The sequence below is a fragment of the Citrus sinensis genome, chromosome 6 (assembly GCF_022201045.2).
Source record: "Citrus sinensis cultivar Valencia sweet orange chromosome 6, DVS_A1.0, whole genome shotgun sequence".
NCBI lineage: Eukaryota > Viridiplantae > Streptophyta > Magnoliopsida > Sapindales > Rutaceae > Citrus > Citrus sinensis.
This window is the reverse complement of record NC_068561.1, coordinates 17,267,763-17,282,883: the sequence shown is the minus strand read 5'-3', so window position 1 is coordinate 17,282,883 and position 15,121 is coordinate 17,267,763. Positions and strand designations below refer to the sequence as shown.

Below are 15,121 nucleotides of genomic sequence, written 5' to 3'. Positions count from 1 at the left end.
TAGCTCGATTGGAAAATGATGTCAAAAGTATTTTTCTTTTAAAATTTTCATTTTAATTTTAAATAATAGAGACATGATATCCCGGCATATGATTGATTGATTGGTTTGTTTGTTTAAGACAAAATTAATGGTTACTGAAGGTCAAAGGGTAAGGGATGACTTTTCTGATTGATTTTGCAAAGTACTGATTATCTTTCCATTCAGTTAAACAACAAGGATCGTATTTCAATTTACCCTTTAATAGTTTAATTTTCACCATTGTTGACATGGCATTCTCTCATTGGGCAAGATAATTATGGCCTTAGTCCAAGTAATCATACAGAATATTTTCCTCATTGACAGCAAAAATTCCACGGTCAGAATTTTAGAAAATTGTTTGTTTTGCTTTCTCTCTCTCTCTCTCTGTCCAAATTTTTATAAAATTTTGTCTTGAGAGAGGGATTTTGAAGAAACAATCCCGATGGATCAGATTATGAACAAGATGGGTTCTTATTGGATCGGCAAAAGAGCCAGCAAAGAGCTCGATTCAGTTGGTGATGATATCAACGTACGTGCGGTTTCTATCTTAAAGTTTGTTTTTTCCCCCATTGATCTGTTCATTGAGTTGCTTTCTTTATTATCAAGTCTTGATTTTTGAATGTGGGTATTGATTAATTTTGTTTAATTAGTAGATTTGGTTAAAATTTTGTTTCAATTTTGGAGTTTTGTAACGGTTTATTTGATTAATTATGATTTGTAGTGTCCATAAAAGCGTATATTAAGATACAGAAGATTATGTAATTTATTTGCAATGTGAAATTGGATGACGGGTTTTTGTTTTTAATTGTGCCATCACCATGTTTTAGACTGAATTAAATTTATAGATGGGGTAACAATAATGGACACATTTGTATAGGGACGAAGGAACACACATGCTTGACCATTTTATCTTGCTTTCGGAATTGACCTTGTTATGTGTTATAAGTAAGTCATGTTCCAAAAATATTAGTCTGAATGAGTGTATCCTCTAGAAAATATCTTACATTTAGCTCACATTTGGACAATTATTTTCAGTTATATTCTTTAGTGATTGATTGTAGATTGTACTATTCTATAATCCTAGACTAGAGAAGGTATTTTGAAGTTGCAGAACTTAATCTTGTGAAATTTCAGAAGTGAAATGTTCATTAGTTATTCATTTTCTAGTAAAATATGCATTATCATTCTGGTTTTGGGAATCACTTAAAACTGAGAGCTTATCATTTTAAGTTGTGGGTGTCTACATATGGCCGTTTGTGGATATTACCTTATGTTCACACTTAGTTGATTTCCTCTGACTAATTAACACTTTTTTTTTTTAACTGATATTTCCTTCTTTATAATCAGTCACTGGGAAGCAGTATTGAAGGAGGAACCAAATGGTTGGTTAACAAAATCAAAGGTTGGCTCAAAAACTTGAATCTAGCTATCCTACTGTAGTGATTGTTGCTGCTATAAGCATGAATCCTAGCATATGAAGTGGAAGTTTGTGGAGGAATCAAGAAAGTGTTGCTGTTATTGTGCAGTGGATTATTTATTCTGTGCTATAAACTGCACTCATGCTCTTTAGTTTCTTTTCTGAAGTAGATGCCACACATAGTGTTCTAAGAAGATTAATATCACATGTTTAGAATGATTGTTCTATCGTGAAAGCAGGCCTAATATGATTTTCCATCCTGCGACTTTTACTGGCTTGAGTTTTGAAGGCATCAGTTTCAGAAGTTAACTGGAGAATCATCACTGGAGTTACAAAGACTTGATGTCCTACAGTTTTGAGTGAAAGAAAATGAAATTCTGCTGCAAGGAAAGAAAACAGTCTGCTCTGGGACCCGTTTTGTCCGGAGAGTTTCTTTTTAACCTTTTTCCTGCGTTTTTGCTTATGTGTGCTTGTTATGTGTATTTACTTCAAATTTGAGTTTCTTCATTGCTAGCTCATCTTTCAAACTGTTGTTTTAATGTGGGCCACTGGATCTGTCATTGAGATTTGTTCATTTCTTACACTCAAAAATCAGTTTTAACAGTATCGTTGTTTCAGGAAAAATGCAAATGCCATTACCAGATCTTTTAAAGCAGTATGATTTGCCGGCAGGAATCTTCCCCCGTGATGCCACCAATTACGAGTTCAATGAAGAGACAAAAAAACTTACTGTCTTTATACCATCAATCTGTGAAGTGGGCTACAGGGACAAGTCCATATTGCGCTTTTCTACTACTGTCACTGGGTATCTGGAGAAAGGAAAGTTTGTTGATATAGTGGGTATCAAGACGAAATTTATGCTTTGGCTAAAAGTGACCACCATCGCATCTGAAGGAGCGAAGCTTCACTTCACAGTCGGAATGAGAAAGACCAGAGATAGGGCGGCTTATGAGGTACTTAGGGATGGACTAACCGTGGATAAATTCTGAAATGGTTTGAATGTTTGTGAGGTAAGTGTTAGATTGTCATGATCTGTAACTCTTATCATACCATGTGATTCCTTGTGCTAGCCTCTGTGATTAGTTGCTGTAAGTGCGCAGAACGGTTGATCAATTTATAAGTTTGGCCCTGTGAACTTTTGATTAGTTGCAATGAGGGGATTGCATATGTTGTATTGTTTGTTGCTCTTATAAACTTAATATGTTACCCTGGTGAGCATATTTCCCCTTACTGCTAATGATTTTGCAGTACTTGTATAGGTGGTTATGCCTTTGTGAATGGTGATGAATAGTGTTTGAGACTGGGAGTCTGGGAGATGGCATTGCTTGGTTGTATGGGTGGCAATTTGGATTGTGTGTTATGTTTATGCCATGACAAATTTTGGGCTGACATAGATCCAAGTCGGTCATTTGTCGTTCTTTTAACATATTTAGTAGATTTTCATATGCTTTTAACCTATTTAACATGTTTTACTAAAACATTTCTAATAATAACTATTCAAAATTCTCTTTAAGTTTAGTATAAATATATCTAAGCATTTTTAAAAAAAATTATGTAATCATGGATAACGTTGTGTAATGATAAAAAACCTTGCACCAGCCGGGAATCGAACCCGGGTCTGTACCGTGGCAGGGTACTATTCTACCACTAGACCACTGGTGCTTTTTGATAATACTAGTGGATCTTAACCTAATATGACAATTTTTTCTCGGGATCTTAAGTCAATATCGCAGTCTTTTCTCGGAATCATACATGTAATCCAAGTCCATTTTATGTTTTTATTTATTTTTCGAGAATAAATCCATTTATTTATTTTTTTTATCAATAATGGGCTCTAAAAGAGCTAAAGCACCACTAAACGGGAGGGGCAACCCCAGACATATCGTTATGAAGAATTCTCTGTAAATTAGGATGAGCAACAGTAAGTAACTGCAAGCCTAAAGGATAAGACAAACTAAAGGAGGCCAAAAAATCTGCCGCTTTTGCTTCTCGATAGATGTGGTTCACTTGCATGACCCAGTCCCTGCTGAGCAGCTCACGAATGGCAGGGATAAGAGAATGATGCTCATTAACAAGAGTGGTCGGATAAGTCCATTTATTTTTTAAAACTACTAACGAGATGCCCAGAAGGCCAGAAAACACACACTTACACCTCGAAATATCCTTGCAACTTTTCTTTCCTCCCCTCATTCATATTCCAGTAAATAAATTGGATAATATACATCATCAAACAGCCTCATTTCGCTAGCAGGCGTATTTTGAATGAGCTGACAGCAAGTTTGAGGCAATTGTTTTATTCCATTACTGCAGCTATGACCGGGAATTTCAACAAGAAATATCCAACAGGATTCAGCGGCCTGTAGCTAAAAGCTACAATTTTCATCAGAAATCCTGCTTGTTACTGTCATTGAGTCGTTGAAAGAAGGATTTTGATGCTTCGTATGTTGACCAGCAGATAGCGGCAGCCGGAGCATGAAACAGCATTCTGGGGATCCACCCTCTCATTAGCCCACGATATCCCTCTTTCCTCACGACGGTTTCAATGACATTCCCAATTGAACTGCTAGAAAATCTATCACAGCCACAGACACCCTGTACATGCAAAAACAGAGAAATATTCTGTTTGATAACGTTTGGTTTCAGCTTGCAGAAACCTCATTGGAAGCTCAATTTTGGGGAAAAAGCCATTTTCATCCATAGGTTTCATGTAATAGCTCATTTCATCCCTACTTTTTAAATAATAATTCAAAACATCCTTCTGCTAACTCATCATTGATTTTTTGCCATTAACTAACAATTCACTGAGGGCAAAATGGAATTTTTCATTAATTTGATACAAACAATATTAAAATAAAAATTTTACACAATTGAATTACACTACAAAATATGCAAAATTCATTAATTTATTCTTAAATGAAATTAACGATAAAATAGTTTGATATAACCACTAAATAATCATCATAAGTAATAAATTGTAACTAACACTATTTAAAATCTTTAAATCATTGGAAAAAAAACTCAAAACCACAACTAAATTTTGTGTGCTTGCATATGTTGAATATCTTCTTAATCTTCAACAAATTTTTATTTTGACCTTTACCGCTACTCTTCTTTGGCCATTATTGTCTCCCCAAGTCCTTCCCATTATCTGCTCAAGTCTGCTCATAGTGCAATTAGATAGTATACTTATACGAATATGAAAATTATAATTATTTTTTGTATTTAGATCTAGAGTTTATAGGACTGTTGTGCTGAAAAAATAGAGAAGAGTGTAAAACAATTGCTTGAAATATAAGTTTTTCATCTTTTCGGTATTTCCTGTTTAGTGGGATATTTCTTGTTTAGTGGGATTAGATCAAAATCATTTTTAGTTATATGTCAAATTTGATTTATTTTTTTTAATTTTCTCTTTAATGAAAATTTTTTTTTTTTAACCTCAATGAATTACTAACAAATGACATCTAACTAACGGTAAGTTAACAGAAAGATATTTTGGACTAAGAATAGAGTTAAAATAAACTATTGCATGAAACCCTAGAGATGATAAGGGTTTTTTTCCCCTCAATTTTGGGCTCAGTAAAAGACAGAATGTCAGTTACAGCATTGAAGAGCTAAATTTGGTACCATAACTGAAACGGCATCCACTAGAAACTGAAACAATAATATAATTGATGCTAAAATTGGCAAAAATTAACATTTGACACAGTCCTCACCTGGCACTGCAACTGGGTTTTAACAACATCAAGTGGCGTCGTCAAGGTAGCGGCCAGAGCTCCGGCAGCCGCACCGGCTGTTGCATGAACCACTAAACTCTCATCACTCCCACTGTTTGGGTCAAATTCCATCAAAGCTCTCTTTACTGCCTCATAAGTGGCGAAATGAACTGCTTGAAACGGCGCGTTCATGATCACCGTAGTCCTATATGAAGCGTAAAACGCGCCGATTCCTTCCTCAACTAACACTCTCTTGACACAGTCTGCGACTCCCTTGTACGGACTGCTCTTGAGCTGAAGCCTCTGCTTCACCATATCCATGGGCGTAATCACAGCATCACTCGCCACCGTCGAGAAGACACCCGACACAGCGTGAGCCATTGAGTTATTAGGGACCCCACCTGAGAAGAACTCTTTACAGAGCTCGTAAACCGAGAAGTAAACAGCGTGTGCGGGTCCTGCGCCGAGTCCCATAGCTGCAATTCCTCGGTAAAACCCTGCCGGGCCCTCCAGCTTGAGCACTGAGCTAAAGGCTTGACGGACGCCGGCGGGATGAAGCGGGCGAGACGCCCCTATGACTTGCATGCGGGTCTTGAGGGTGTCAACTGGGTACATGGCCATGTGCTCAACGGAGCCCGCGATGGACCCGGAAATCATGAACTGCCAGAACTCGAGGCCGTCGTGTATTGTTGTTTCTTTTGTTTTGGAGGGGTTTACCGAGATTTCGGGGTGGAAATCGGGGGTCCGATATTTGGGGGAGGCGTCAGTAGCCATAGTACTGGTGAAGTTTGTATAACGAGAAGTTGCTTGTGCTGTTAAGGTTTAATAGGAGTGGAGGATTTGGTGATTGGAGATCGTTTTCGGGTCGAATGGAGGTGACTTTGTCGCCATGCACTGAATTATTTTTGGCTGATAATTTTATGAAAGGAAGAATCTGAGAGTGTAGATATGGAAAAAGCAGCTTTATTGCTTTTTGTTTCTGCGATTGATGTGAAGAAAAATGATAAACCATTTGAGGAGATGCGGCGAAAAAATTATAATTATTAAATAAAAGTTAATATTACATAATAAATATAAATTTTAAAATAATAATTTTATTAAAAAAATTATAAGTTTTTTTATGTTGAAAGTATAAGATTGAATCAAGTTATTCTAAGTTATATTAATTAATATTTATTAAATATTTTAGTGTTACAATTTAAGAGTTATAGTTTCCTAATTCCAATATTAAACATAATTTTAAAAAATCAGCTTGAAGGAATATATTGTAAACAAAGGTTATATATATATTTTTAGAGTAACTTTTACATAAAAATTCTTATTCGCTATCTCCATTAATGAAAACGCTCTGTTTTAGTGCTATAAAAGTCACTTGTATTGATATAAAAAAAAATAAGTCTACATACTTTTTTACATTTACTCATAACCAATGTGCTACTTTAGCATTCTACATACTAGTGAGAAAATAGTTTGAGGGTTTAAAAATAACTTGTTTTAGATTACAAAACCCGATAAGAAAATCATGACCAGTATTCATTGACGAATCATTATTTTCACAACAATAAGAATTAGCCAGCAAATCTTGCACCCTAGCTTTTGTAGTGTGATGAATATCAGAATTCAGAAAGAATTGCCCTGTAATAAGTCCAGCTTTCGTGGGAAATGCTGATGAATAATACACCACAGAACATTGCTTCGTTTTTCAATTTTTTTTTCCCTTTACGGCTACAATTGGCGATCGATTGGACTTCATGAATTGGAGTTCAAGAGTGTCACGCAATAACAAAGGTCAAAACTGAAAGAGTTCATTTGCTTTCTCATATATAGAAGGTTTTTTTTTTTTTTAGCTTACTTTCTTTCATCCTTCAACTCTCAAGTAATTTTGAAACTTTGCTTTAATATGGAACCAATTGTCTTCATACTTTAAACAAAATGTAACCCATTTTATTATCTCCAATTGGTAATTCTGTCCCCAGTTGAAGAACAAAAAACAGAAAACTCCATTAATGGGGCACGAAAACAAATGGCAGAGAGAGGCCGTGTGTTATCCACAAGCCCCGTATCAATATGTAATACGCAGCCTATAGGTGGCAGTCTTTGCTGAAGTGAGGTTCGAAATTCCCATCACTGCTGTCGCAATTGAGACTTTCTATTCGACTACAAGATGAAAAGCAATGATAACATCCCACTCACAAGAAGATAACCAATTATGCAAACATCATGTGGCCCTCAACGACGCGTGGTATCCACAAGCCACACCGCCACATGCAGCATATATCTCTCGTCCAAAGCAGAAATTTTGTCGGCATCACTCACTCTCACGCACACATTTTCTTCATCTAAATCTATGTGTGTGTGTGTGTGTGTATATATATATATAGGACTACTCCCAAGTCCAATTCACGCCCCTTCGCTTGGCCATGAATAGATTCGTTGCGTACGCTGATTGAATCCCTTGCAAGTGATATGAAAAATTCCTTCACTTTCTTCTTTTTAATTATTAATTAATTTTTTTGTTTTACAATTAAAAAAAATTGTCAAAAAAAGAAAAATTCAAGAAACCATTTCACAAGATTAGAGAAGGAAATGAAAACTTCAAATTCACTCATAATTCGGATTCCTTCCCTCTCTTTAGGTTCAACATAGCCGGCCAACGAGGGCAAGCCACTTCACATATGCTGCACTAATCAAGATAAAAGTTACTTTATCATTGAGGATGAGGCCGAACCGCAGCCTTTTTTGTGTAAAGAAAATATCTTTGAGTTCATTTATGGAATTTACATCCCAAAAACAAAAAAAAACAAAAAAAAAATCTCTGTCATCTCTTTATCATGATTTGAACTTAATAGAATTTCAATGGACCTCGAATTACGTAACATACATATTTTATAATAATTACATAAATTGTGTGAGTTTATAATTTGTGTGGTTGTTATGGAGTGCGTATGTTACATGAAATGTAACATAGGAGTTCTCATTCGTGAAACATAATAAAAATTCGAATCATTAAAGGCGCATAAGAGAGTATATCATCAGGTAATCTTCCTAGAGTAATTTTTCAAAAGTTTTAGGACTCGAACAATACAAAATTTAATATAAACAAACACACAATTTAACATCAGCAGCTAGTGTCCATCGTCGACTAACAGCAGCTGGTGATGGCTGACAATTGTCGCTGGTGAAGTTTTTATTTTGTAACAATAAATTAAAGTATTAAATTATATGCTACAAGGCGGTATAAACAAAATATGATACTACACTAAAATCTTAATAAATTAATAATATCAATTAATTGAAACTAACTAATATACGTTAAGTTAATACGTTTTTCATGGTCTCAAAGTTATTAATTTATAGGGATGACAAATTGGTCCATTCAAATTGGATATCCATATATCTAATTCAATTGGATTGGATAATATCCATCCAAAATCTTTTTGAATATGGATGTGAATATTTTAAAAATTGTTCAATTAGATATGATATGGATATAGATATTTGATGGATATCCAAAATCCAATTCATTTATCCAATTTTAAGTTTAAAAAATTTATATTTTAAAACTGAAATGAAAAAAATAAAAATGAAAGTCATATATTATCATTTAGCAAACTCTCAGATTATCACCAGCCGCTCGTCGCTCGATGGTGCTCATTGTTCATCGGCCGCTCGTCTCTTCTCTTCTCTTTCTCTCTGTCACTGAGGAAAAGAACAAGCGGAGGCGAACCTGTAACTCAGATCTCTCTCTTTTGACATTTGTGTATGTAACTCAAATCTCACTCTTTTTCTTCACTTGCACTCCTTGAATTTTGTTTTATTTATCGTCTTTGATCTGTAGTAATAGCAGACTGCGCTTCTTTTTTTTAAAAAAAAAAAAAATCGCAACATTCATTTCTGGGAGAAGAAAAATATATGTATAATGGTAAATATTTGCCCCGTTTTCTCTGTTTATTTGTTCGGTTAACTTGTAGGGTCTTCATTATTAGTTTTTGTTTTTTCTTCTCTTTTCGTTTCTCTTCTTTCTCGGCAGCTCCCACAATGTCTCACCTTTAATTTTTCAATTGTAAGAATGTGTTCAACTTTGAGAGAGAAAAATATATGTATAATGGTAAATATTTGCCTTGTTTTCTCTGTTTATTTGCTATGTTAACTTGCAGGGTCTTCATTATTAGTTTTTATTTTTTTTTCTTCTCTCTCTTTACTTCTCTTCTTTCTTGGCAGCTCTCACAATGTCCCTCACCTTGAATTTTTCAATTGTAAATCTGTAAGAACGTGCTCAACTTGACTTGAAGCCAACAAAAATGGAAACAATTTCTCTTCTCCCCATGTGCTCATTAGTTTGTTTGTTTCCATCACTTTTTAGACCTTTTTAGATGTTTCACGGTCCATAAAAGCTGTCTTTCTCACTTTTTAGAATTACTTTTGCTCATTTTTTGTATTGAATTTTGAGGAAATTAATAAACTTCTTATGATTTATGGGTTCTGTTAATTGGGTAATTGTTTTTATTTGGTTTGTTTGATTAATCAACTTCTTTTTAATGATGAAAATTAATCAACTTCTTTTTCTGGTATGTGCCTGATGCTCGTCATGGTCATAAATAATACAAATTATTTACTTGTTTAATTCTTTATTTTAATTTGTAGATTAATGATGATGGTCAGGTTGGAGATTGAAAGCTTATAAGGTGTACAAGGCTTGTTAGAAAAATGAACTTTTTGTATTTAGTTTGAAATGAAGTTTTAATTTTGTATTATAATTTCTTTTTATGAATTTATAGTTTTGATATTTGTTATTTGAGATATTTATTATTTTTCATTTGATATTAGTATCTGATATTGGTTTAATTATTTCATATTATTATTTTTTATTTCATATTTTTGTATTATTTTGTGACTAATAAAAATTAAATATCCATGGATATCCATATCCATATGGAGAAAATCCATATCAATGTCCAATATTAAATGATGGATATGGATATGCATATATCCATCATAGATAATTGTGGATTTATACTTGGACTGTTAATATCCATCCACAATTGGATATTTGCCATCCGTATTAATTTATCAATGCTTTTTTGTATATTAAGGGATATTATCCCCCAACCATCTTAAGAATATTGAAAGTGCAACTAGCCACTATGAGTTTTTGATAATATCTCAGAACCACCTCAAGTTTTAATTTTATATCAATTAGTCACATTTCTATTAATTCTATTTACCACCATTAAATAATAATTTAAGATAAAAAAGTTATTTTGTCTTGGAGCCTCCTAAAACAATGTTTTACCTTTTAAAATGAATTCAAGGGTAAAATAATCTTTAAACTTAGATTCTTTAACGGTGGCTAACAAAGTTAACAAAAAATAATTAGTTGATATAAAACTAAGACCTAAGATGGTTTTGAGATACTTGTAGTTTTGATATATGTAAGGTGATTGGAGGATAATTTTTCTATGCTAAAATCAATAAATCCTGAAACAAAATACATTATAAATTATACCAATCTATCAAATTTCAGGTAACAGAATACACTAAAAGCGCCCTGACTTGGCTACCAATAATGATTTCCAATTAATAATCATACAAAACCTAATGCAACAAAATGACATATGTGTATTATGTTTCGCATAACCCATTTGTTGTCATGCATTTAATTTCAGTGAACAATTCAGCTTCAGTTGTGATCATCATGCCCAAGCCCAATGTCACATATGAGGCCATTATTTAGCAAGTCTTCTGAGTTCTGAGCATGGACACGCAATTACGCACAGAGTAGGCCTTTTCACACCCCTCAAAATCCCTCAATTTTTTTAATTAAAATTACTTAAATAATTAATATAAATAAAATTTCAATTACATATTTAAATAATTTTTAAAAATTTTTTTATACCCATCATATTTCATTTTTATATTTATATTTTAAACTTTGATTGGAAAAATATTTTTTTTCTTTGAGAAACTTATAATAGTTTAGCATTATAGACATAGAAATTTTATAATAAAAAGAAAATAATTTATTTTAAAAAAAATTTATGCATTTGATAAATAAAAACTTAAAAAGAAACATTATTTCTAAAGTAAATTTTTAGGAGAAGATGACTGGTTTTAATCTATGTTTAGTATTTTATATATCAAACTTAGGGTATATTTTAAAAAATAACATTTAATAGGGTGTGAAAAGAATTTTATATTGGTGTTAAAAGCTACAATCATAACGACAAACCCCATCAAACAATTTTGGATACATGCCCACTGGGCATTGGCCAATCCAATTAAAAATTACTACCTTACAACGGTGCTTACATTATTTTGTATTATTACTAATAATAATCACAAGTTCTTTTGTTACTAATCATTCCATTATTGAAGCCACGAGACTTTAGCTTAGTAGTTAGAACTCAAATCTCACAATTGTGAGGTTATAGGTTCGTCATAAATTTGAGTCCCCATAACGTATTGTAGGAATTTAATTTATTTTCTCAAGTTGAGTAAAAATAATTTTTTTCTTTTTGAAATGCAAGTAGAGTAGACGTTATTTGAATATTAAAAAAGATAAAATCTGAACTATGTTATATAAGATTTATAAATTAATTTCAGTAATTATTTGATTGTAAATATCAATGTACTAACCTCATGAAATATGAGTTGTAATCTAAGTAATTGTCTCATCTAATAAAAAAAATATTCCATTATTTAAAACTTCATCCTTACCGAAATAAGAAAATTTAGTAAATTTGCAAATTTGAAAAATCGTAATGATTCAAAAGAACCATATGAATTTGCAAATTTATTAATTAATTGAATAAATTTAAATTAAATTAACTCATACAAATGATTAAATATTATTTAAGTTATTCGATTTTATTAATTAATAAATTTAAATTAAATTAACTCATACAAATGATTAAATATTATTTAAGTTATTCGATTTATATTAATAAAATAATAATCATTCATAAATTGTGCTTAGTACGGAGAAAAAAAAAAAAAAATTTACCTTCTTCCTCTACCCATCCACTTCCACTCTCCCCCCTTCTTTATTTCTCTCATCTTTCCGTAGGCCAAGTATTTTTCTTCATTAAATAATCTAATTCAGATGCGTTGAATTTAAAAGTCATTGTGGAAAAGCAGAACAGGCCACGAGTTTATCACGGAAATTTCCAGATCATTTTGGCACTGGCCACTGAGCAACAATTATCAGAACGTGACAAATATATCCCAATCGCCTGAGACAGCAGTGAACAGCACGTATGGTTGGATACTATAAAATTGAAGCGCGTGGTGCGATATTCGTTGGAAAGTTCAGGATGTGTAGTGTGAACGGGATATGTAAAGAAAGATTCGCACGATCAATTTGGATAGACCAGCACGAGGTCGCCACACGCCCAACCACGTGTTCGAATGACGACCCTACAAATGGATTTAATCCAACGGCCGAAGGTAGAGCCCGTCCACTCTGGAACTCTCTTCGCCCCTGTATAAATGGCAGGCACACGCCCTCGGATCTTATCATCAGATCAGTCGGCTGCCATTCTTCTTCATCAAATTCATTTGCTTTCTTCCTTCAATCTCCATTACGCACTTGCTTACAGCAATGGCATTGGCAGCTTCTTCATCCTCCTCTCTTGCAGCGAAGCAACTGGCTGGTCTTACAACAGGCTCATCATGTTACTCTAAGTCTAATGCTTCTCTTGTGAAATTGGGTGGTATTTTGCCAAGAACGAAGAGGAGTCTGAAGGTTTCTGCTGCTGTGGACGCCAATAGCATGCCGCTGACCGGGGTCGTGTTTCAGCCATTCGAAGAGGTCAAGAAAGAGGTTCTTGATGTTCCTGTTTCCCCTCTGCTTTCACTAGCTCGCCAAAAGTACGAGGACGAGTGTGAGGCCGCTATCAACGAGCAGATCAAGTCAGTTTCTTTCCATTTACATCTTCTGCATCTACTTTTTTATTTTATTTTCTTCTTTTTCTTTATAAAGGTTAAAACGAGCGACGTTGCTCGTGATATTATCACGTGGGGTTCATATTATTAATCCAGTGAATTATTCATTATTGTTTAGCTGTCCATTTGATTTTTAACTTATTATGAATGTGGGTTTGTGTTTACAGTGTGGAATATAATGTCTCATACGTGTACCATGCCCTGTATGCGTACTTTGATCGGGATAATATTGCTCTGAGAGGCCTTGCCAAGTAATTTTTTTTTTTTTACAAACCCTTTTACTTTTTCCCTTTGCTTTTGAAACTAATTTAATTGCTTTTAAGCGATGAGTAATTCGTTTCTGTAATCAGATTTTTCAAGGAGTCCAGTGAAGAAGAAAGGGAACATGCTGAGAAGTTTATGGAGTATCAGGTACTTCCCTCGTTCCTAATCCTATGTCGAAAGGATAGCAAATCTTGTTACTGATTTGTCTTCAGATGATTGGAAATCTGATGCCGCTGATTCAATATTTTGATTAGAACTTGCGCGGTGGAAAAGTAAAACTGCACTCCATAATGCAGCCCCCTTCGGAGTTTGATCATGCAGAGAAAGGGGATGCCTTGTATGGTAAGTTTAGTGGTCTGACTGCGGCACTTAATCATCTAATTTATTCTATTTCCAGGCTGAAATCGTATAATGTTATTTTGCTTGTTATGGTGAGAAGTAATGTCAATCCTGATTTTGATGTTCTCTGGCTTGTTGATTCAGCAATGGAACTAGCATTGTCCCTGGAGAAGCTAACAAACGAGAAGCTTCTGAGCCTGCGCAGTGTAATATGTCTTTACCATCTTAGTTTTATTTAAGCATATGCCTTAACTGATCCTGCAAGTAAACGTAAATTTTTTTATCTTTTTCTGGTGCCTTTAGAATTGCCTTTTTCATGAGTTTACCCTGTTCTTGATGAACAATAGGTGGCGGATAGAAACAATGATCCCCAAATGGGAGATTTTGTCGAGAGTGAATTTTTGGGTGAGCAGGTGAGCTTCGATTTCGATTCTTCTTCTGTCTTGATATGTTACTCATAAGGTTGAAATTGAATGCAAGCTGATTCAAGAAAAGCTTAATATTGTCTTGTATTCTTGCATATTTCTTATGACTATATACTCATTGGGAGAAAAGTACTTCCCTTAATCGCTGTCTTCAACCAATTAAATATTTTCTCTATCTGAAGAAAAACCAATTAAATGAACTGCAGCTTCTATTTCAACACTTATCTAAATTATTTGAAAGACGCTTGACGGTTTGAGTGTGACCATTCATTTGTTTATTTTATAGGTTGAAGCAATTAACAAGATCGCTAAATATGTTTCTCAACTTAGGATGGTTGGGAAAGGCCACGGTATGATTCAAAATCCACAGTTGACTTATACCTTCATTGTCTTTTATTTCACTCAGCCTCTCCCATTGCATTCAATACTTGCAATTGTGCAGCAAACGAATTGATCTAGCTCAACTCCTAATTTTTTCTCACTCTGGGCTCTAAACCAAGTTTTTTTGGCGGGATTTTTGCAGGAGTATGGCACTTCGATCAAATGCTTCTCCACGAGGGTGATGCTGCATGATGAAGAACCATATTGTTACATTTCTTTGTGGTTTAGTCAACTCTTTGCTGCTAAATGTTCTGAAGTATCTCTGCCACAGGAGGTTGAATGTGTTGTCAAAAAATAAGCTGAAACAGTGATAAGTCCTACAAAGTCAATACTCAATAGCCTCCTTGCTTTATCATATTAGTGTGGTCGCTTTTAGATAGTCTTTTTTATGGTGCTTTTTCTTTATTTAGTAACAGACAGTGTGAAGGGATCTAATAGTTTAAGCAGAGCACCAAATCCATCTTCTGATTGTATAAATATAATTAAGTTGTTCAATAAAAGTTCTGTTTCTGCCCTGGAATAAATTCTTTAACTCACTGGCTTACTAAAGAGCAACTTTGTTTCCCTCTCTTCATTTCTTTTAAGTTTATTTTATTTTTCTTTTTTCAAGGATACTTTGT

At 33.8% G+C, this 15,121-nt stretch overlaps 3 protein-coding genes, 1 long non-coding RNA gene and 1 other non-coding gene across 5 annotated transcripts; 3 read left to right on the top strand and 2 right to left on the bottom strand.

The window, feature by feature from the left end:
- The first annotated feature begins 346 nt into the window (after window positions 1-346).
- LOC102627667 (hypothetical protein) lies at window positions 347-2,650 on the top strand. Its single transcript, XM_006481042.4, has 3 exons — window positions 347-547; window positions 1,366-1,420; window positions 2,054-2,650. Exons 1-3 carry the CDS (start codon window positions 461-463, stop codon window positions 2,422-2,424), a joined length of 513 nt encoding a protein of 170 aa, XP_006481105.1. The 5' UTR covers window positions 347-460; the 3' UTR covers window positions 2,425-2,650.
- Window positions 2,651-3,026: 376 nt separating this feature from the next.
- Window positions 3,027-3,097, bottom strand: TRNAG-GCC (transfer RNA glycine (anticodon GCC)). Its single transcript has one exon. It is a non-coding gene; the product is annotated as a tRNA-Gly (tRNA).
- A 419-nt stretch (window positions 3,098-3,516) lies between these two features.
- Window positions 3,517-6,156, bottom strand: LOC102627374 (uncharacterized). Its single transcript, XM_006481041.3, has 2 exons — window positions 5,149-6,156; window positions 3,517-4,027 (listed from the first exon to the last, which is right to left on the bottom strand). The coding sequence occupies exons 1-2, from the start codon at window positions 5,920-5,922 to the stop codon at window positions 3,818-3,820; spliced, it is 984 nt and encodes a 327-aa protein (XP_006481104.1). The 5' UTR covers window positions 5,923-6,156; the 3' UTR covers window positions 3,517-3,817.
- Window positions 6,157-8,409: 2,253 nt separating this feature from the next.
- Window positions 8,410-9,993, top strand: LOC112498558 (uncharacterized). The gene is made up of 2 exons (XR_003065857.2): window positions 8,410-8,908; window positions 9,793-9,993. It is a non-coding gene; the product is annotated as an uncharacterized LOC112498558 (long non-coding RNA).
- A 2,661-nt stretch (window positions 9,994-12,654) lies between these two features.
- Window positions 12,655-15,033, top strand: LOC102626899 (ferritin-3, chloroplastic). Its single transcript, XM_006481040.4, has 8 exons — window positions 12,655-13,059; window positions 13,260-13,343; window positions 13,443-13,503; window positions 13,611-13,698; window positions 13,840-13,901; window positions 14,043-14,108; window positions 14,407-14,470; window positions 14,644-15,033. The coding sequence occupies exons 1-8, from the start codon at window positions 12,749-12,751 to the stop codon at window positions 14,691-14,693; spliced, it is 786 nt and encodes a 261-aa protein (XP_006481103.1). The 5' UTR covers window positions 12,655-12,748; the 3' UTR covers window positions 14,694-15,033.
- The last annotated feature ends 88 nt before the right edge of the window (window positions 15,034-15,121 follow it).

Coding starts and splice junctions, on each gene's coding strand:
- LOC102627667 (XM_006481042.4), top strand. CDS start 461: ATGGATCAGATTATGAACAAGATGGGTTCTTATTGGATCGGCAAAAGA. Junction 548..1,365: donor CAGTTGGTGATGATATCAAC/GTACGTGCGGTT, acceptor CTTTATAATCAG/TCACTGGGAAGCAGTATTGA. Junction 1,421..2,053: donor GTTGGTTAACAAAATCAAAG/GTTGGCTCAAAA, acceptor TCGTTGTTTCAG/GAAAAATGCAAATGCCATTA.
- LOC102627374 (XM_006481041.3), bottom strand. CDS start 5,922: ATGGCTACTGACGCCTCCCCCAAATATCGGACCCCCGATTTCCACCCC. Junction 4,028..5,148: donor AAACCCAGTTGCAGTGCCAG/GTGAGGACTGTG, acceptor TTGCATGTACAG/GGTGTCTGTGGCTGTGATAG.
- LOC102626899 (XM_006481040.4), top strand. CDS start 12,749: ATGGCATTGGCAGCTTCTTCATCCTCCTCTCTTGCAGCGAAGCAACTG. Junction 13,060..13,259: donor GCTATCAACGAGCAGATCAA/GTCAGTTTCTTT, acceptor TTGTGTTTACAG/TGTGGAATATAATGTCTCAT. Junction 13,699..13,839: donor GAAAGGGGATGCCTTGTATG/GTAAGTTTAGTG, acceptor TTGTTGATTCAG/CAATGGAACTAGCATTGTCC.